Raw genomic sequence first — 21,810 nt, 5'->3', positions numbered from 1 at the left:
TGATCCAGACTGCTTGTGGGCTATATGAATCACTGGAAGAGAATACAGTTTGGGGCTCAGAAACATGCAAAAAAAAAAAAAAAGTGACAGACTGACTGCAAGTGGGATTCTAGCACAACATGATCTGAGTCACTGTTCAAAGCATAAGGAGAATGGTAGTGGGATCCGTTTGTGCTCCCTGTCTGTGACTTGAAACTGAAACATGGATGATCAGACCTCATCATCAGCACAGTGCTGGTGACTTAAGAGAACAGATTCAGAATGAACTGTCCCCAAGGCCAAATTATTCTGGTTTTAACTCCAGCCTTGACATGTGTGAGAGAACAACTGTTCCCATGATGTAAGTGACCTGAACCAAAAGTGTATCAACAAAGATAAGGATATAAATTTCCCTAGGGAAATTTAGGAGATACACAGATATTTTTATGATTCCTCAGGTCTCTTACAATTCTCAAGGATATTGACACAGATTTACTTATGGATTCGTAGTTGGGAAATAAACTATTACATGTGCCATTAGGATATTAGATGCTTCTGAAAGGTAATTCTTACAAAAGGATTTTAAAAAATTAGCCATACAATTTAGACCACATGTGCATGGTATTCAGAGCTTCCCAGTCTTGATGTGCTTGAAACTTAACAGTTTGGGGATGATGGAGGCTTGAACAAAGGAGGGCTCAAACTCTGTAGAAGGCTGGCTGCTTTAACTGCCTATTTGCTAGGTGACCACCCAATCTGATACAGAGCAAGGGGTCCTTTCATCTACTGTTAGAAGATGATACATTTCCATCTCCTAGAGTTACCTTAAAAGGACTACTCAAACTTTCACATTAGCTGTTAATAAAACTTCAACTGCCGCCATCCCCGCCCCACCCACTGCATTCAACAAGTTCATTTATTTCTCACTGGGCAGCACCTATTTAGATTACATAAACTGACAGAAGTAATATTTAATATAATTTTCCACTATTTATGATGGGTCTCTTTTCCTTTCAGGTTAGACAAGAAAACATCACATACAATGTTACAAAAACTGAGCTGAAAAAATTTCAGAGCAATTGTTATTTAAGAAAATTCTTTGAAGAGAGTCATGCAAGTTTTCTGAGATCTTGTAAAGATTTGTTTCCATAAAAGCTTAGGGCTAGATATAGCCAGACAGCATCAAGCAATATTTTTGTTATCTTTCTTGCAACTGAAAAAATTAGAACTATCACAACGATTCAGAGTCTCAAATTTTTCCTTCCTTATGGAAACTGTACAAAAAATTCCAACTGATGATTTATTAAGCACAATTGCTAATTTGTAACAAATTCAACCTACCAACAATAGCATATGTTTACATCTCATCCATTCACTAACCTATAGCAGCAGCTCAAGTAGAATACTGCAAAATATAATTAACATCTAACCTGTACTTTACTCTAATAGCGAACTAAAAATATAATGATGCAACTCTTGCGCTACATAAACAATCATTTAAAATTGCGTACCTGATGGTCTTCATGTTTTAATAAACTAGACAGGGATTCCACACAGATTTCTAATGAAGAATCCTGAGGTTCCATTTTGCCACAAAGTCTGGATACTACTGCCATAGCAGAATGTAAAGTATCTTTATGAACTAGGTGCCCGCTATCACGAATAAATGTCAGCACACAGTTCAACCCACCGGCCTCAAACACAGCTCCTGATTCACGGGTACAGATTAGTTCTAACACCTGTAATATAATGAAATTGAATTGTAATGAAGTACACACCACTAGTTAGCCAACTGTTCCCTTCTCATCTCCTCAGCTGACTGACGGGGCAAACTAAAATAAATTCAGTTCCTCCATCAACAGCATCCAAAGTTTCCAGTAGTTCCAGTGCTCCCTCTCTAAGCAAGGGAGTAAATACAGCAGAATCCATATGGGGGGCGCTCTATGAGGCCCAGCCAGGAGAAGAGTTGCCTCACATCAGGAAACGACTCTAGACCAGAGGTAGGCAACCTGTGGCACGCGAGCTGATTTTCCGTGGCACTCACATTGCCTAGGTTCTGGCCACCGGGCGGGGGGGCTCTGCATTTAATTTAATTTAATTTTAAATGAAGCTTCTTAAACATATTAAAAACCTTATTTACTTTACATACAACAATAGTTTAGTATCAGAGGGGTAGCCATGTTAGTCTGGATCTGTAAAAGCAGCAAAGAGTCCTGTGGCACCTTATAGACTAACAGACGTATTGGAGCATGAGCTTTTGTGGGTGAACACCCACTTGGTCGGATGCTCATGCTCCAATACGTCTGTTAGTCTATAAGGTGCCACAGGACTCTTTGCTGCTTCAACAATAGTTGAGTTATATCTTACAGACTTATAGAAAGAGACCTTCTAAAAACGTTAACATGTATTACTGGCACGCGAAACCTTAGAGTGAATAAATGAAGACTTGGCACACCACTTCTGAAAGGTTGCCCCGGCTCTAGACAAACTCAGGGGCAGCTGTAGGCCTAAAGAGACCTTGATGAGAAAATGCTGAGAGTGAATAGATCTAATGGGAAGGGGAGAGAACGTATGTTAGGGGATGAATGGTGATTAAGTGGATGGGGAGATGAACAAGTGACAACTTGGGGCAGTTCAAGAGTGAATGGTAAAGTGGTTTGAGAACAACCAGAGTGATCACTCTTTGCAGTGCTGTAGCTGTGCTGGTCGAAGGACATTAGAGAGAACATGGGTGAGATGATCCCTTTTACTAGACCAATGTCTGTTGGTGAAAAAAAGACAAGCTTTTAAACTACACAGAGGTCTTCTTCTGGTCATGAAAGAGATAGTCCACTGTGGGGGAGGAGTGGCACACTGGGTGAACATGTGAGTTTGCTACTCCAAGGAAAAGATGTGTATAGGTGGAGTGTGTAGGGATTTCACGTGCAGTTATAGAGGCAGTAGTTATTTGGTAAGAATAGTCTAATATATTTGTCTGGGTTGGTCAAATTTCTTGACCATTTTGCAAGGCTGCTTTCAGATCATACCTAGGGTAACTGGACAAGCAGCAGAAATCCACACAACACCTCTACCCCAATATAACGCGACCCGATACAACACGAATTTGGATATAACACGGTAAAGCAGTTATCGGGGGGGGGCGCTGCGCACTCCAGTAGATCAAAGCAAATTCGATATAAGGCGATTTCACCTATAGCGCGGTAAGATTTTTTGGCTCCTGAGGACAGCGTTGTATCGGGGTAGAGGTGTATGTACAAAATATAAAACCAAGAGGTTTCAAATGGAAGTTTAATTTTCTTGTCTTATTCTGATCAGAGGCAATTCCCCCAACCCCTTTTTTTGTGGAATTTTGAAAATGCTCTACAGTTCTATGAAATTAAAAATCAACTTTCTATTTATATTAAAAAAAATGCAATTAATTCCTCAAGTTTCGGCTGATGTCATATTTTATATTCTTTGAGTTTCTTCTGAACAATAATTTCAGAAATGTTGGCAGAACAAAATAGACAGTGAAGACAATAAATGTACAAGCAAGCAATTTTATCAGAGTGAATAAAATAAGTTATTCCTGTTTTTAAATTCATATTGTAAACAGATCTTTCAAAAAATTTTAAATATTCTGTTTTCTATGAAAGCAGAAATCTATTAAGAACACTTACCTTTACACACTGCTCAGCCAAGTCTCTGCTGGTTCTGTTGTTAAGTTCAACAACAACTAAACGATTACAAAGTGCTTTGATAGCTCCATCTACTCCCACAATCCTACGGGTGCATTCTGCTGACACATCCAGGTAATAAGTTATGGCACGAGCTGTTACCTCTAACACATTGTCTGGCGCACTTTCATCAAGGAAAATCTTGCAGAGAGCTGGTAAGAAAGTACGAGGAGGGCACCTGTAGAAAGAGGTAATTACATATCAATTACTGTACAAATTCCTCAATATGATGGTATTTCCTACAGTTTCAAATTAACAAGTTATCATCATCACACACGGGTACTTCTTCCAGATAAGTTTTTTAACAAAACTAACTCACTTATCCAACTAAGCTTATTGCAGTGGCATCTACTAATAATATACATGGAGTACAAAGGCTCCATCAAGAACTCTTCAACTACCTGAAAATCAAAAGGGAATCCTACAAAACGTGGGAACGTGGACAAATTGCCAAGCAAAAGTACAAAAGAGTAGCATAAGCATGTAGGGACAAAAATTAGAAAGGCTAACGCACAAAATGAGTTACATATCTAGCAAGGGACACAAAAGGCAATAAAATGAGGTTCTATAAGTACATTACGAGCAAGACAAGAGAAAGATGAAGAAAAAGGTAAGTTCTCTACTTAGCGGGGAAGGAGAGCTAATACTAGATGACATCAAGGCCTCTGAGGTGTTTAATGCCTATTTTGCTTCATCTTCACTAAAAATGAAATTGTGACCAGACACGTAACATTCATACAAACAACAAAGGAGAAGGAACACAAACCACAACAGGGAAAGAACAAGTTAAAAAATATTTAGGTAAGTTAGATCTATTAAAGTCAGCAGGGCCTGGTGAAATTCATAGATTCACAGACTCTAGAACTGGAAGGGACCTCGAGAGGTCATCGAGTCCAGTCCCCTGCCCTCATGGCAGGACCAAATACTGTCTACACCATCCCTGATAGACATTTATCTAACCTACTCTTAAATAGCTCCAGAGATGGAGATTCCACAACCTCCCTAGGTAATTGATTCCAGTGTTTAACTACCCTGACAGTTAGGAACTTTTTCCTAATGTCCAACCTAAATCTCCCTTGCTGCAGTTTAAGCCCATTGCTTCTTGTTCAATCCTTAGAGGCTAAGGTGAACACGTTTTCTCCCTCCTCCTGATGACACCCTTTTAGATTCCTGAAAACTGCGATCATGTCCCCTCTCAGTCTTCTCTTTTCCAAACTAAATAAACCCAATTCCTTCAGCCTTCCTTCATAGGTCATGTTCTCAAGACCTTTAATCATTCTTGTTGCTCTTCTCTGGACCCTCTCCAATTTCTCCACATCTTTCTTGAAATGCGGTGCCCAGAACTGGACACAATACTCCAGTTGAGGCGCGCAGAGTAGAGCGGAAGAATGACTTCTCGTGTCTTCTTTACAACACACCTGTTAATGCATCCCAGAACCACGTTTGCTTTTTTTGCAACAGTATCACACTGTTGACTCATATTTAATTTGTGGTCCACTATGACCCCTAGATCTCTTTCTGCCATACTCCTTGCTAGACAGTCTCTTCCCATTCTGTATGTGTGAAACTGATTGTTCCTTCCTAAGTGGAGCTCTTTGCATTTGTCTTTATTGAACTTCATCCGGTTTACCTCAGACCATTTCTCCAATTTGTCCAGATCATTCTGAATTTTGACCCTGTACTCCAAAGCAGTTGCAATCCCTCCCAGTTTGGTATCGTCTGCAAACTTAATAAGTGTACTCTCTATGCCAACATCTAAGTCATTGATGAAGATATTGAACAGAGCTGGTCCCAAAACAGACCCCTGCAGAACTCCACTGGTTATACCTTTCCAGCAGGATTGGGAGCCATTAATAACTACTCTCTATTCACCCTACAGGACACAAGGAACTAGCTAAAGCAATCTTGGAACCATTAACAATTATCTCTGACAATTCCTGGAGCACCGGTGAAGTCCCAGAGGACTGGAGAAAGGCAAACAAATGACCTATCTTTCGAAGAGGGAACAAAGAGAACCCAGGAAACCACCCACCAGCCAGCCTAACTTCAACACTTGGAAAGATACTGGAACAAATTATTAAACAATCAATTTGTAAACACCTAGAAAATAATAGGGTTATAAGTAATAGAGAACATGGAATTCACAAATCATGCCAAGCCAATCTGATCTCTTTTTTTGATAGGGTTACTGCCTAGTGGATAGGGGGGAGACTGTAGACATGATATATCTTGATTTTATTAAGGTTTTTGACACAGTCATAGAATCATAGGGTTAGAAGGGATCTCAGGAGGTCATCTAGTCCAATCCCCTGCTCAAAGCAGGACCAATCCCCAAATAAAATCTTTTTTTTTTCTTTTTTTTGCCCCAAATCCCTAAATGGTCCTCTCAAGGATTGAACTCACAACCCTGGATTTAGCAGGCCAATGCTCAAACCACTGAGCTATCCCTCCCCCACTCCCACGTGATATTCTCATAAGCAAACCAGGGAAATGTGGTCTAGATCAAATTACTAAAGGGTGGGATCACAACCAAGTAGCTGGTTTCAGAGAGTCGTTACCAATGATTTGCTGTCAAAGTGAGAGGACGTATTTAGTGGAGTACCAAAGGGGGTCTCTATTGGTTCCAGTATTATTCAATATTTTCATTAACGACCTGGATAATGGAGTGGAGGGTGATTGGAAGGAGTTGCAAGCATTTTCATAGAATCACAGAACTGGAAGGGACCTCGAGCGGTCATCTAGTCCAGTTCCCTGCACTCAAGGCAGGACTAAGTATTATCTAGACCATCCCTGGCAGGTGTTTGTCCAACCTGCTCTTAAAAATCCCCAATGATGGAGATGCCACAACTTCCCTATGCAATTCATTCCAGTGCTTAACCACTGACAGTTCGGAAGTTTTTCCTAAATGTCCAACCTAAGCCGCCCTTGCTACAATTTAAGCCCATTGCTTTTTGTCCTATCCTCAGAGGTTAAGAACAACAATTTTTCCTCCCTCCTCCTTGTAACAACCTTTTATGTACTTGAAAACTTATGTCCCATCTCAGTCTTCTCTTCTCCAGACTAAACAAACCCAATTTTTTCACTCTTCCCTCACAGGTCATGTTTTCTAAACCTTTAGTCATTTTTGTTGCTCTTCTCTGGACTTTCTCCAATTTGTCCACATCTTTCCTGAAATGTGGCGCCCAGAACTGCAGATAATACTCCAGTTGAGGCCTGAGCAGAGTAGAACGGAAAAGTTACTTCTCATGTCTTGCTTACAATACTCCTGCTAATACATGGCAGGATGACGTTTGCTTTTTTTGCAACAGCGTTACACTGTTGACTCATAGTTAGCTTGTGACCATCAGATCCCTTTCCACAATACTCCTTCCTAGGCAGACATTTCCCATTTGTATATGTGCAACTGATTGTTCCTTCCTAAGTGGAGTACTTTGCATTTGTCCTTACTGAATTTCATCCTATGTACTTCAGACCATTTCTGCAGACTATTTTGAATTTCAATCCTATTCTCCAAAGCACTTGCAACCCCTCTCAGCTTGGTATCATCCTCAAACTTAATGGCATAGAGAGTATGCTTATAATCTAAATCACTGATGAAGATATTGAACAGAACTGGACACAGAACCAATCCCTGCAGGACCCCACTCGTTATGTCCTTCCAGCATGACTGTGAACCACTGATAACTAATCTCTGGGAATGATTTTACAACCAGTTATGCACCCACCTTATAGTAGCTCCATCTAGGTTGTACTTTCCTAGTTTATTTATGAGAAGGTCATGCGAGATAGTATCAAAAGCTTACTAACATCAAGATATACCACATCTACTGCTTTCCCCCATTTACAAGGCTTGTGACACTGTCAAAGAAAGCTATCAGGTTAGTTTGAAACGATTTGCTCTTGACAAATCCATGCTGACTGTTATTTATCACCTTATTATTCTCTAGGTGTTTGCAAATTGGTTGATTAATTATTTGCTACATTATCTTTCCAGGTATAGAAGTTAAGCTGACTGGTATGTAATTCCCTGTGTTGTCCTGATTTCCCTTTTTATAGATGGGTGCTATATTTGCCCTATTCCAGTCTTCTGGAATGTCACCCATCTTCTATGACTTTTCAAAGATAATTGCTAGTGGCTCAGATATCTCCTCAGTCAACTTCTAGATTATTCTAGGATGTATTTCATCAGGCCCTGGTGATTTGAAGACATCTAACTTGACTAAGTAATTTTTTACTTGTTCTTCCCCGATTTAGGATCTGGTCCGACCTCATTTTCACTTTGGAGGGCAGAATTAGATTTCAAAATGACCCTGACAAATCAGAGAAATGGTCTGACTCTGAAATCAACAAGAACAAAATTCAACAAAGACAAGTGCAAAGTACTACAGTTATGAAAGAAAAAACAGACGCATAACTACAAAATGGGGAATAACTGGCTAGGCAGTAGTACCCCTCCAAAGGGCCTAGGGGTTATAGAGGATCATTAATGAGAGTCAACAGTGTCATGCAGTTGCAAAAAGAGGTGAATATAATTCTGGGGTGCATTAATAGGAGTGTTATATTAAGACACAGGAAGTAAATGACCCATTCTACTCAGCTGAAAAGACGGTTCCTCACCTTTGTAGCTGTTGTTCTTGGAGATGTGTTGCTCATATCCATTCCAATTAGTTGTGCACGCGCCGTGTGCACATTCGTCGGAAGATTTTTACCCTAGCAACACTCGGTGGGTCAGCTGGGTCGCCCCTTAGAGTGGCGCCGCCATTGCACCGGATATATACCCCTGCTGACCCAACGGCCCTTCAGTTCCTTCTTGCCGGTTACTCCGACAGAGGGGAAGGAGGGCAGGTTTGGAATGGATATGAGCAACACATCTCGAAGAACAGTTACAAAGGTGAGCAACCATCTTTTCTTCTTCGAGTGCTTGCTCATATCCATTCCAATTAGGTGACTCCCAAGCCTTACCTAGGCAATGAGGTCGGAGTGAGATATCGCAGAATGTAGAACTGCTGATCCAAATGCCGCATCATCTCTGGACTGTTGAACCAATGCGTAATGTGATGCAAAGATGTGGACCGAGGACCAAGTGGCTGCATGACATATCTTCTGGATGGGTACACGAGCCAGGAAAGCGGCAGATGAAGCTTGAGCCCTGGTAGAATGAGCGGTAAGGTGGCTCATCGGAACCTATGCCAAGCCCTAGCAGGTGAGGATGCACGATGTCACTCAAGACGAAATCCTCTGGGAGAAGACAGGTAGGCCCTTCATTCAGTCTGCGACAAAGAGTTGGGGTGTCTTACAGAAGGGCTTTGTTCCCTCAATATAAAATGCACGCGCCCTACGAACGTCTACGGAGAGCAGTTGCTGCCCGGCATGATGAGTGTGGCTTCGGGAAGAAGACCGGGAGGAAGATATCCTGGTTGATGTGAAAGGCCGATACCACTTTAGGGAGGAAGGCCGGATGTGGTCGCAACTGTACCTTGTCCTTATGAAACACTGTATATGGTGGGTCCACCGTGAGAGCTCGAAGCTCTGAAACTCGTCTTGCCAATGTAATGGCTACAAGGAAGGCTGTTTTCCAGGACACGTACAACAGCAAGCAGGTTGCTAGTGGCTCGAAGGGAGCAGTCATAAGTTTGTTAGAACTAGGTTGAGGTCCCAAGCTGGGGTGGGGTGGCGCACTTGTGGGTATAATCACTCCAAGCCCTTGAGGAACCTCGAAACCATGGGGTGAGAGAACACCGAGCGGCCGCTCTCCCCTGGGTGGAAGATAGAGATGGCTGCCAAGTGCATCTTCAATGAAGACACCGCTAGGCCATGCTGTTTGAGAGACCAGAGGTAGTCCAAGATGGTAGGGACCAGTACCTCAGTGGGAATAACATTACGTTGGTCGCACCAGCAGGAGAAGTGCTTCCACTTGGCCAGATATGTTGACCTAGTGGAAGGTTTCCTGCTACCCAGAAGCACTTGTTGCACCGAGGCAGAGCAACGTAATTCGGACTGGCTTAACCACGCAGTAATCATGCTGTGAGGTGAAGAGACTGCAGATCTGGGTGATGAAGTCTGCCGTGGTCCTGAGTTATGAGGTCCAGGCAAAGAGGTAGAGGATTGAGTTGGCTATCGACAGGTCGAGCAACATGGTGTACCAGTGTTGCCTCGGCCAGGGTGGAGCAATCATGATCAGGAGGGCTCTGTCTCTGCGAAGTTTGAGCAGGACGTTGTGAACCAGCGGGAATGGTGGGTAGACAAAGCAGATGGCTCGTCCACGGTATCAGAAATGTGTCTGAGATCGAGCCCTGGGAGAGACCTTGGAATGAGCAGAACATCTGGCATTTCCTGTTCTCGCGGGATGCGAAGAGGTCTATGCGGGGAAAGCCCCACTTCCGGAAAACAGAATGGATAACATCTGGACAAATCGACCACTTGTGAGACAGGAAGGATCTGCTGAGATGATCCGCTAGAGTGTTCCGAACCCCAGGGAGAAAAGACGCTACCAGGTCTATCGATTCGGCTATGCAGAAGTCCCAGAGCTGAATAGCTTCCTGACAACCGGGGGAGGAATGTTCCTCCCTGCTTGTTTATGTAAAACATGGCCGTTGTGTTGTCTGTGAACACTGAGACACAACGGCCTTGTAGATGCCCTTGAAACGTCTGGCACGCAAGGTGGACTGCTCTCACAATGCCAGTTCCTGAGCTGACCAAAGGCCTTGAGTGTGGAGATGTTCGAGGTGGGCACCCCAGCCGAGAGATGATGTGTCCATTGTCAGGGTCATTGAGGGTTGAGGCAGATGGAACAGCATGCCTGCACAGACCAGGAAGGGCGTCAACCACCAGTCCAGGGAGCCTAGGATGCTTGGGGAGATGGTAAGGATCGTGTTTATACTGTCTCTGCCCGGGGTGATATACCAAGGAGAGCCAAGTTTGAAGGGGATGGAGACACAATCTGGATTGTTTGGTCACGAACCTGCAGGCAGCCATGTGACCCAGGAGGCTGAGACAAGTGCGAGCCGAAGTTGTCGGGAATCTTTGTAGGCCTCGTATAATTGATGCCATTGCCTGAAAATGAGGTTGAGATAAGTAGGCCCTGGTGAGATTGGAGTCCAGAAGGGCCCCAATGAATTCTATTCTTTATGTGGGGACGAGAGTGGATTTCTCTACGCTGATCATCAGCCCTCGTCGTTTGAATACGTCCTTGACGATGCCCACATGACAGGTGACTTGGGTCTCGGAGGCGTCTCGAATCAGCCAATCGTCGAGATACGGGAAGACATGTATCCAACGACGACGGAGGGAGGCGGCGACTGCAGCCATGCACTTTGTGAATACTCGTGGGGCTGTGGAGAGGCCAAACGGAAGGACTGTAAATTGGAAATGTTGACAGTTGACTACAAATCGGAAGTACCGTCTGTGCGGAGGATAAATGGCAATGTAAAAGTACGCGTCCTTCATATTGAGGGCGACATACCAGTCTCCCGGATCCAGGGATGGAATGATGGTCCCCAGGGATACCATGCGGAACTTCAACTTCATCATGAACTTGTTGAGTCCTCGTAGGTCTAGGATAGGTCTGAGACTCCCCTTCGCCCTTGGGGATTAGGAAATATCGGGAATAGAACCCTTTGCCCCTCAAGTCCTTCAGTACCTCCTCCATAGCTCTGATGGCAAGGAGCATTTGTACTTCCCGCAAGAGGAACTGCTCGTGAGAGGGGTCCCTGAAGAGGGACGAGGACAGGGAATGGGGGGGGCGCGAAATAAACTGGAGGTGGTATCCAAATTCTACCGTGCGTAGGACCCAACAATGGGAAGTTAGTTGTGTCCACGCAGGGAGGAAAAGGAGAGGCGGTTGTAAAAAGGAGGGAAAGGATCCTGGGAAACAACTGGTACGCCGTGCTCGGGCGCGCCTTCAAAAGTTTGGTTTGGATCCTGCGGGTGGTGTGGAGGGACCCTGATTCTGACCTCCTTGGGGTCGAGAATGCCGTCTGCGATTGCCTTGGCCGCGCCTTCTGCCGAAGTCTTGTCGTGGCCTGGGCGATGAGACTAGGGTTGGAAGAATCTCCGCTGAATCACAGTGTGTGTATCCCGAGTGAGCGCATGATCTCCCTACTGTCCTTTAGGCTTTGCAACCTAGGGTCAGTCTTTTCAGAAAATAGGCCTTGGTCATTGAAGGGCAAGTCCCGTATGGTGTCTTGTAACTCAGGCGGAAGGCCTGACACCTGAAGCCATGATATTCACCTCATGGCGATTCCTGAAGCCAGAGTTCTGGCTGCAGAGTCAGCTGCATCCAGCGAGACCTGGAGAGAAGTTCTCGCCACCTTCTTCCTTTCCTCCAAAAAGGCACAAAACTCTTGGCGGGAGTCTTGGGGAACTAACTCCGTGAATTTCCCAACAGCCACCCAGGTGTTATAGTTATACCAGCTAAGCAGGGCTTGCTGGTTTGCCACCTTGAGTTGGAGGCCCCCAGCACAGTATACCTTGCAGCCCAATAAGTCCATGCACCTAGCCTCCTTTGATTTTGGAGCAGGGAATGTTGGCCATGGCGTTCCTTTTCGTTGACTGATTGCATGACAAGTGAGCAGGGAGGAGGGTGCACGTATAGGTACTCATACCCCTTCGAGGGCACCATGTACTTCCGCTTAACACCCCTGACCGTGGGCGGAATAGAGGCTGGAGACTGCCAGATGGTATCGGCATTTGCCTGGATCGTACGAATGAATGGCAAGGACACTCTTGTGGGGGTGTCAGCTGACAAAATATTCACCACAGGGTCCTCTACCTCTGGGACCTCCTCCACCTGAAGATTAATGTTCAGGGCCACACATCTCAGGAGGTCCTGATGTGCCCTCAGGTCAATTGGAGGAGGGTCCGAGGAGGATGTCCCCACCATCGCTTCATCTGGAGTGGAGAAAGAGGAAAGGCCAGGGACAAGAGGATCCTGTGTCGGCTCCTGTTCTTGGGCGACTTCAGGCTCAGGTGGGACCTGAGAGTCTGTTGGCTGAACAAGAGGTTCCTCTGTACCTGCAGGAGGAGGGCGGCTGACAGTCGCCTCCAGCACCCAGTGTTCCGATGATATGGAGCGTGATGGCACTGGAAGCGCACCTTGGGCTTGGTGATATGCCCAAGGTGTCCAGAATTATCACTGATGAGGTCCTTGTTCCTGGGCCTGGGTCTCCCGGAAGACTCGCTGGGGACATCTGAGTCACGGTTCTGTGCACAGGAAGCACCTGGAAGACTCGCTGGGGACATCTGAGTCACGGTTCTGTGCATAGGAAGCACTGTCCGCGTGATATGACACAGATGTGTTCCAAGACGGCCACGGAGGAGCTGAAAAGCCCTGGGAAGTGTCTCCATCTCGGAACAATCTCTCTCTGTGTGGTACCGGAGAGCGGTACCGGGCACCATATTGGTACCAGGAGCAAGATCAGGACCTGTGACCGGAGCGGTGCCAGGAGGTTGACCAGGATCTCGAAGTAGACGTCTGGAACAGCTGCGAGAGGTGCGGCGCCGGGACTGGTGCTAGGAGCTGGATTGATGGCGAGAGTACCAGGCTGGCAAATGGGACACTGAACGGTGCCACGAGTGCGATCGGTATGGAGATGGAGAGTGGTGCAGGGACTGTGATCAGCGACGGGAACGAGAGCGCCGGTGGGACTGTGATTGCTGCCTCTCTGCGGTGCCAACAAAGGATGGTCTCAGCAAGGCAGGTTTGCCAATCGATTGTATAACCCACACCGGCGGTGCCGGAGGTTGAGGCAGCGCAGACTCCGTCAGTGTGATCAGCTCCCTCGCCGTGGAAAAGGTCTCCGGTGCAGAGGGAATAGTGAGTTCAACCACGGCATGCGCCAGGGAGCTTTCTGGCACCGGACTCGACGGCCCTTGAGGGACCGGAATCGATGGTGCCGAAGCTGGCGGTGCCACGGCAGGTATCGGTGCCGGGCGATCCGACTTAGGCAGGTGCTCCAACTGCGGTGCAGGTGTCACAGAAGCAGCAGGAGTCTTATGTTTTTTAACCCGCAGGGAGATGGAATGGTGCCGAGCAGACATCTGTGCCAGCGACGGTCGGTGCCGAGGGGCCTTAGTGGTACCGGTGCGATCTGGTGCCGAAGAAGTGCTTCTCCCTGGTGCGGACTGTCCAGCGCTCGGTGCCGAGGGCAGAGGAGTAAGAGCTGCCTCCATCAGGAGCTGTTTGATTCGGAAGTCCCGCTCTTGCTTCGTCCTCGGCTCAAAGGCCTTACAGATCCGGCACTTATCCAAGAGATGGGATTCCCCAAGGCACTTAAGACAGGAGTTGTGGGGATCTCCCATTGGCATCGGCTTGTGGCAGAACGAGCACAGTTTGAAGCCCGGTGAATCAGGCATGGGCCTTGGTACCGGGCGCGGGGAAGGGGCTAATCTCCGAACTCCTCTCAACTATAAACACTACGATATTATAGAACAAATAAAAACTAACTATAACTATAGAAATTTTAACTATACACACACAAGAATTAGTAAGAGAACTACAAGTAGCTAAGGAAGTGGAGAAAAGCTAAGCCGCACTCCACTGTTCCAACGACCGACATAGGTGGTAAGAAGGAACTGAAGGGCCGTTGGGTCGGCAAGGGTATATATCCGGCACCATGGTGGCGTTGCTAGGGTAAAAATCTTCCGATGAACCTGCACGCAGCGCACGCACACCTAATTGGAATGGATATGAGCAAGCATTCGAAGAAGTACTGTGCCCAGTTCTAGGCGCCACACTTTAGGAATGATGTGGATAAACTGAAGAGAGTTCAGAGGAGAGCAATAAAAATGACAAAGCATTTAGAAAACCTGATCTATATGAAATATTTAAAAAACTGGGCATGTTTTTAGTCTTGAGAAAAGACGACTATGGGGGGGGATCTGATAACAGTCTTCAAATATATTAATGGCTGTCATAAAGAGGATTGTGATCAATTGTTCTCCATAGCCACTGAAAGTAGGACCAGAAGTAATGCTCTTAATCTGCAACAAAGGATATTTAGGTTAGATATTAGGAAAAACTTTCTAACTATAACGGTAGTTAAGTACTGGAACAGGATTCCAAGGGAGGTTATGGAATCATCATCATCCGCGTTTTGTAAGAAGAGACTGGACAAGCACCTGTCAAGGATGATCTAGATATACAGCTGGCACTGACTGAGAACAGTGGGCTGAGCTAGATGTCTGCCTGGAGGTCCCTTTCAGCCCTACATTTCTATGATTCTATAACTACAGACATAGTTTTTAGTTTACAAAAGTAGCCACAATTACCGCTTTTTATTTATTTTAATGTTTTATCATTCCCTTTTTAAAGCAGAATGAAAATAGTCAAAGTGTTATGTTTTTGGTGCTCTTTCCCCCCTGCCACTCTAAATATTACATGCCAAAATTCTGCAGTGGACTCTCATCCATTTTGATATCAGAAACTAGTGGAGTAGCAGGCAGTAAAAGAAGATGTGAGGGCCAGGGAGAAGAGCTGCTAGACCTATAAGAAGAGACAAGTTAGTGAGGGCCAGGGAGAAGAGCTGCTAGACCTATAAGAAGAGACAAGTTAATGGAGACAGCCAGAGTCTGGAGCTCTACAAGTATACAGGATGAGCTCAGAAGATTGCCATTGAGAGAAAGACAAAAGGATATGCAGCTAGAAAGAACAGAAGGACAAGGCCTGGAGAATGGCACCAACACCACAAAGATGCAGGTCTACATGACTGGGAATTCCTTACTAAGATGAACAGACAGGCCTGTCACCAGAGCTGATCCAGAGAATAGAAAGGTGTTCTGTCTGCTGGCAGCTAAGATATGGGATGTGGACCTGAGGCTGAAGAGGATCCTAATGGGAGCTGGAAAGAATCCACTGATTGTCCTTCACATGGGAACAAATGATACAGCTAGATTCTTACTGGATTGCATCAAGGGAGACTAAGCCAGGCTTGGAAAGATGCTTAAAGAAATGGAAACTAAAGTGATATTCACTGGGATTCTACTTGTCCCTAGAGAAGGGGAAGAGAAGGCGAGATAAGATTACGATGATCAACAGATGACTCAAGCAGTGGTGCCATAAAGAGGGCTTTGGAATGTTGGACCAGAGAGAGGACTGTGCTCATGGGATGGACTCCACCTGAGTAGGGAGGAAAACAGACACCTGGGATGGAGGTTAGCATAACCGATTAAAAGAGCTTTAAACTAGAAATTCAGAGAAGATGGTTGGGAGACGCATGTAATCTCCGTGCTTGATTCTAACACTGAATGGGAGGAAAATCATGTAAGAGAGAATACAGCAATGGAGAAAGGCACAACAGAGGCTAAAAGAATGAACATCAAAAGGAAAGACAATGCCAATACCCATGAAGCAGTTGGGTAGGCAATTTCATAAAAATATTAGAATCCTATTTTTGTGATTTTAATTCAACTTGAATTTCAATCCAAACAGAGCTTGACACAAATCGCAAGTAAAAAATAATCTCATAAATAAGAAATGCATCACATTCACCATATTCTAACAATAAAAAAAAGGAAAAATTAAAAACTAGGGGGAAAAAAAAGTTAGTTAAGCTTTAGAACTGCTTTAATAAATATGGATAGATATAGAGTATTGTCCAGGTTAGCAAAAAGATACCAATAACCACTACACTAAAGTTAGTGTAATGGTTACCAACTGAAGAAAATAAACCTCGTTTAGAAAATAAATAAAAAGTACAAATGCAAAACATGATTACAAACAATTTTTAAATCACTTTGATTTAAATCAATCTGCCCTGTTTGAAAGTCCTCTAATGCCCTTTTCACAATTTCCTCCACCTGCCTCAATTTTTTAGTTCTCTCTGCTTTCTCTTCCTTGCCTGTGTTTAACACTCGTTAGTTGTGTCTTTGCCAGTATTGTTTCACCAAACTGAATCAGACAGTTGGGGAGAGCACTAAGCTAAACAAACAACTGAACAGCTGAAACACTCCAAACTATTAAAAAGAGAGCAGTACAAACTGAAGAGAAAAACTAAGGAAGAGGGAACATAATGCATTTAGTAAAACTCAAAGAGCTTCAGGAATCACTCCTCTCCCCACCCCACCCATGCAGCATAAAGTACCTACTGTAAATGAAATGTATAGCCTAGATTGCATATCTGCACAAAATGTTTATTCTTGTAACACGAAATGTACTGAACAATCTATGCATTCCCTGTTCTAGTACATTTCAATTTGTAAATTGATTATCCACTCATTGTACATATTTGCTCTATTCTACAAATATCCAGTCCACTCATTTTTGAGCATCAGCATTCATTATATATTTTAATGCAGTACCCATAAGTAACTTTAGAAGTTATTTTTTTCCATTATCTTTTAAAAAGAGAGATTATCAAAGTTTAGTCTACAATTTTTATATAAACATATACAGAATATATAAAGAGAGAACACACACTCACTAAATTCCTGTTCAGCGTGATGCACCTCTGGACAAAAGGTAGTACAAGACCAATTCATAGTTAAAGTGGTTCAAGTATCCCCCTAAAGTTCTAAATCACTAAGTCTGAGTTGATATAAGTACATTAAAACGTTTTCAATTAACTGTGAACTTTTAAAGCTAACAAACACGTTTTCTTCAAACTTAGCATATTTTGTAGATAAGACACAGACTGCTAAGCTTCCATTAACTCTCTTAAAAGCATGCTATTTTTTGTTTTATTTTAACTATTTTCTGTTTCTATTACATTTGCTTATCACTTAAATCTCTGATCATAATAAACTTATTCTTGGTTTCACTATAAGTTCTTCCAGTGCAATATTTTAGAGCGTAAATCCTCAGCTGAGCCAACACGTTGTTGTATACACTGTCTCTCTGGAGACAACGGATTTGGTAATTTCTGTGAGTGTCCAGTGACAGGGGCTGAATACTGGAGAGGAACACTATCCCAGGGTTGGCCCCTCCTTCTTCTGACCCTTTCCCTATGACTAGCAGCTCAAGACTAGTTTAAACAAAAGCTTTGCCAGCAGAGTTTGTGACAGATATGACAAGGTTCTGCAATATCCTGGACAAACCTTACTGAATTAAATTAAATCTTATTGAATTAAGTGTACGTACTTTAGGATTCCTTTGTATTAAGACTGCAAATGTTTACGTATTATCGTGGAATAGTGTGTAATTTGAAGGAGGAGACGTGGATAATATAAACCCTGAGATGTTTTATGAGCATCAAAGGACTCTTTGAAACAGCATGCTAGACAAACAACATTAAGTGCGATTCCTAGGATACACTTGGAAGGAGGGAAATACAAATTCCCCTCCTTTAGATCCATCCTTGCAAAGCTGCGCCTTGATGAGAAACCTATTGCCTGGCTTATTACCTATTCAATCTCGTCAAATCCTAAATTGGATAAAGGAGAGACTCATTCATGAGTGCACTTGTACTGACCTAACATCTTTTATGAGTATGTATGTGACTAAAGAAAAACTCCTGGGTGGGGTTTGGAGGACTGTTCACCAACCAGAGTCCTTGCTGGAGTTGAGGAAATCTCTGGTAAGCTTCTTAGCATACTGGTAGGTTCTTTTATTGTTTTAATAGGTTTTATCTTAATGCTTTTACCTTAAGAATAAATGTGCTTGCTTTTAAAGAACCATGTGGTGACTTAACTTTGGCAATTACATTGTTTACCATCTTAGAGGAGACAAGTAAAGCAGGCCTGCTTAGGCAGTCTGACTATCCGGGGGAATTCACCGGGTAAACAGGGTGCTGTGCAGTCTGAAAATACCCTGGTCAAGACGGATAGAGACACAAATCTCCATACAAGAAAGATGAATGGCTGAGAAGCCGGGAGTCTAGAGAGGGTGTCCTTGCTGAACAACAAGGGGAAATACAGATGCAGTTGCCCTGAATTGTAACAATGCAAAGCCCCCTCGTGAAGATGAAGCTTTTACAGGCCAGAGGAGTTTGTCCTTTAAAGTGATCCAATAACTTTACTTCAGGCTTTCTGGTCTCAGTACTACCCATCCTTCCGGCTGTTTTATTACCACAACATTGTTATAGATTATTTGGACTGAGGTTCCAAACAGTCCATTTCTCACCCCAGTTCAGTGCAGTCATTAAAACTCAAGACATCTCATCGGTTGTTGCCCCACATACCACACATAGCACCTCTAACCACAACCAGACTCGATCAATCCTCTCCTGTCGTTGTACCAGGACAGCCACCCCAGCTCTTCCAAATAGAATGCAACCCAACTCCGACCAGTGGGAACCCCATAGCCTCTTTGCCAAGGGAGCATCCCTCACTCCCCTTGGACCCCTCACAGTTCTTCTGGGTCCTGCTTTCTGGCCCTGGAGACACCAGTGGGTAAAGCTCCTCCATTGTACCCTTGCCCTCAGCCCATTCTGGCCCTTGGCTTCAGCTTAGCGATAGCAGGCAATTCCCTCTGCTGCTCCTCCTGCCTTCAAGCTCTCTCCAGTCCTGCTGGAACATGCTGCGGCCGTGCCACCTGCTCTGGCCCACTGGAGCAGGCTGTGGCTATGCTGCCCAGACTGCTGGTGCAGCTCCAGCCAGGTCAGAGATATCCTCTCCTGGCCCTCCTCAGATAAGGTTGGAAGGGATGGGATGGGGAGAGTGGGGGGGTCCCAGGCTAGGGGTGGGGTCACCGGGGTTACTCCCCTGACTCCCAGCTTCTCCCCGCCAAAATACTTCCCCATCAGTTGCTGTCCTGGCCCATCAGGGTAAGCAGCTGGCATGCCGGGACACTTTGTTTACTTAGGTTTACCTCTGTGCCTGCGGACACTCGAGGTAAAACAAACCATCTCGGCCCGCCAACGGCGCATCCTGATGGCCCAAGAGCCAAAAAGTTTGCTGACCCTTGAATTACAAGGTCGGCTTATGAACAGGTTATAAAAATTTTCCGTTTTTACCTATGCATCTCGGGAGGGCGGGGGCTGTCAGCTTATAAATGAACCAGCTTATGATCGAGTATATATGGTACTTCCCTCTACTACTACTACAATGGTGTACTTCATTTGAAAGACAAAAACCCTGCATCACCACAGGCCTAGCCAATGTCAAGAAAAAGCAAACTACATTCTTTATAGTTTCTGACAAACAACAATCATTCCAACATCAGAACTGGTTTTACCTCGATATTTTCGTTTGTGACAAATGTTTACTGAAAGGAATCAGGAATTTCAGAGAGAAGAACATATGATTGCAGAACAAGTACATGTTTTGTTACAATATACTATGCTTCGAGTTGAGGGAGGACTAAAGCTGGAACCAGAGAGACTGCAGAATTTCAGATGAAAGGAACAATGAAATTAAAATAGCACAATAAGTTTCTGTTTCAGTATACTGTAGTAGCTTTGCTATTTTAATTTTGTCCTTAAAGTTCAGGTAAACACAGGTCAAAATGATTTACACTTCAAAATGATTTTTTTTAAACCATCAAGAAAATGTTTTTTTAAAAATGTAATCAAAATATTTCTTTCTGGATTTTAGTTAATACCTGAAAATATTTATTAGAATAACTTAATAATTTAAGTACACAGGTCAGGCAATTCTTAAAAGTGTCTTGAGAGAGTCCTTAAAAAAAAATAAAAATAAAAACACCCCAAGGAGCCAGCTTTAGGGTGTTGAGTAGAAACAGGCTGGCGCTGCAGTTATTACTATTTACTGCACATCTTTCATTGTGAGTGTCCACACGACTCACTGTTTCTCTAGTGGGATCAGCACTTTTGCTGAAAACTGTCTTCTGTTATCACATTCCAAAGACCTTATTGGAGCACTGGTTTATGATTAATACATTATAAGAGTCTGAGATCAAATTTATTCTAAATCAACATTTGTCCTTAACGTCTACTCTAATCTGTAATTGGTATTAATAGGGAAATCTTGTCTCCCTATTTAGTAGGGCAGTCTCTGTCCCCTATATTAGATAAATTGATTTAAAACCTGTCTATAATTACAATATCTATAATGTATGCTAATATTGCTATTATTCATGTCTGAGACTACCTCAGATGCCCTCATTAATAATATGGATTTATTAGAAAATAAAGATCACTGCCCACACACTCCAACATCAGTTCTCTCTGTGGGAAATTAAAGCAACCTGAAAATCATTTTCTGAAAATTAAAAATATGTTGGTAAAATGCCAAAAAAAGAAACAACTGCAACACCATAAAAAGTATAATTAGCAACCTGAATTAGCAATTTGAACATCTGAGACAAAATTAGTCCTTTGAGGGACTTGAGTTGCCAACATCCTGATGTATGTGTCAGTATACATTGTGTTACATCACGGAGAACTTCTTCTAACGGCTTATCTAAACAGGGAAATTTGCCATTATAACTATACTACTATATTTATCCCAGTATAATTCCATATCTGAATACTTATTCTGGAATAAGAGTGCTTTTTCCTGGAATATCTGAGAGTACTGACAGTAAGTTACACCAATGCAACTATAGCAGTGTAATCAAATTGGTATTTTTCCCACGTAGACAAGCCCTTAGTCCTAAATGAAATCAGCTCAATAACTTCTGAGTAATGCAAGTGTAAAAAGATACTAAAGTAGTAAAAATATTCACTGGTAATTATTTTCGTCATTATTTACAATCTGGTAGCATCCTCTGGGACCCCAATGTGCTAAATGATGTAAAAAAAAATGTGTTCCTAAAATAGTTTACAGCAATCACTTCTATGAAGAAGCCATATTACTCAAAGTAAAAGTAACCACTGGATTCAGTACATATAGACACTTGTCATGTAACAGGAATATCTGGCTTCAGAGCCTCGGCCCAGGGCATATGACAAGTGGAAATAAAGTTCAGTTTCTTGACAGTAATCATGTTACATACTTAAAACACTCAACTGCAAAGGACAACTGCAAGTTTGATATATACATTCAGCCTCTTTTGTAAGAAAAGTTCTATGGTATTTCTGTTCCACTTTAAAACAGGTTATCAAATAAAGTTTAAAGTATCTCGACAGTTTCAAAACATTTCAGATACCTAACACCAACCACATGATTTGTTTAACAATCAAACAACATTGCAAAGAAAACATTATTATACATTTGTGATAGTCCAAAGAAGGGGTAAGAGTTACAATACCTAACAAAACAACAAAGGAACAGCATCAGG

At 43.5% G+C, this 21,810-nt stretch overlaps 1 protein-coding gene across 1 annotated transcript in view; it reads right to left on the bottom strand.

Moving 5' to 3' along the window:
• The window catches only part of HECTD1 (HECT domain E3 ubiquitin protein ligase 1), a 98,055-nt gene that overhangs the window by 63,298 nt on the left and 12,947 nt on the right, over positions 1-21,810 (bottom strand). Inside the window, 2 exon segments of the mRNA XM_030559995.1 lie at positions 1,491-1,718; positions 3,639-3,873. Coding sequence (XP_030415855.1) covers positions 1,491-1,718; positions 3,639-3,873 — 463 coding nt within the window.

Source organism: Gopherus evgoodei, chromosome 4, assembly GCF_007399415.2.
Source record: "Gopherus evgoodei ecotype Sinaloan lineage chromosome 4, rGopEvg1_v1.p, whole genome shotgun sequence".
Lineage (NCBI taxonomy): Eukaryota > Metazoa > Chordata > Testudines > Testudinidae > Gopherus > Gopherus evgoodei.
Note: the sequence above shows the minus strand (reverse complement) of the source record. Positions and strands in the feature narration are given on the sequence as shown.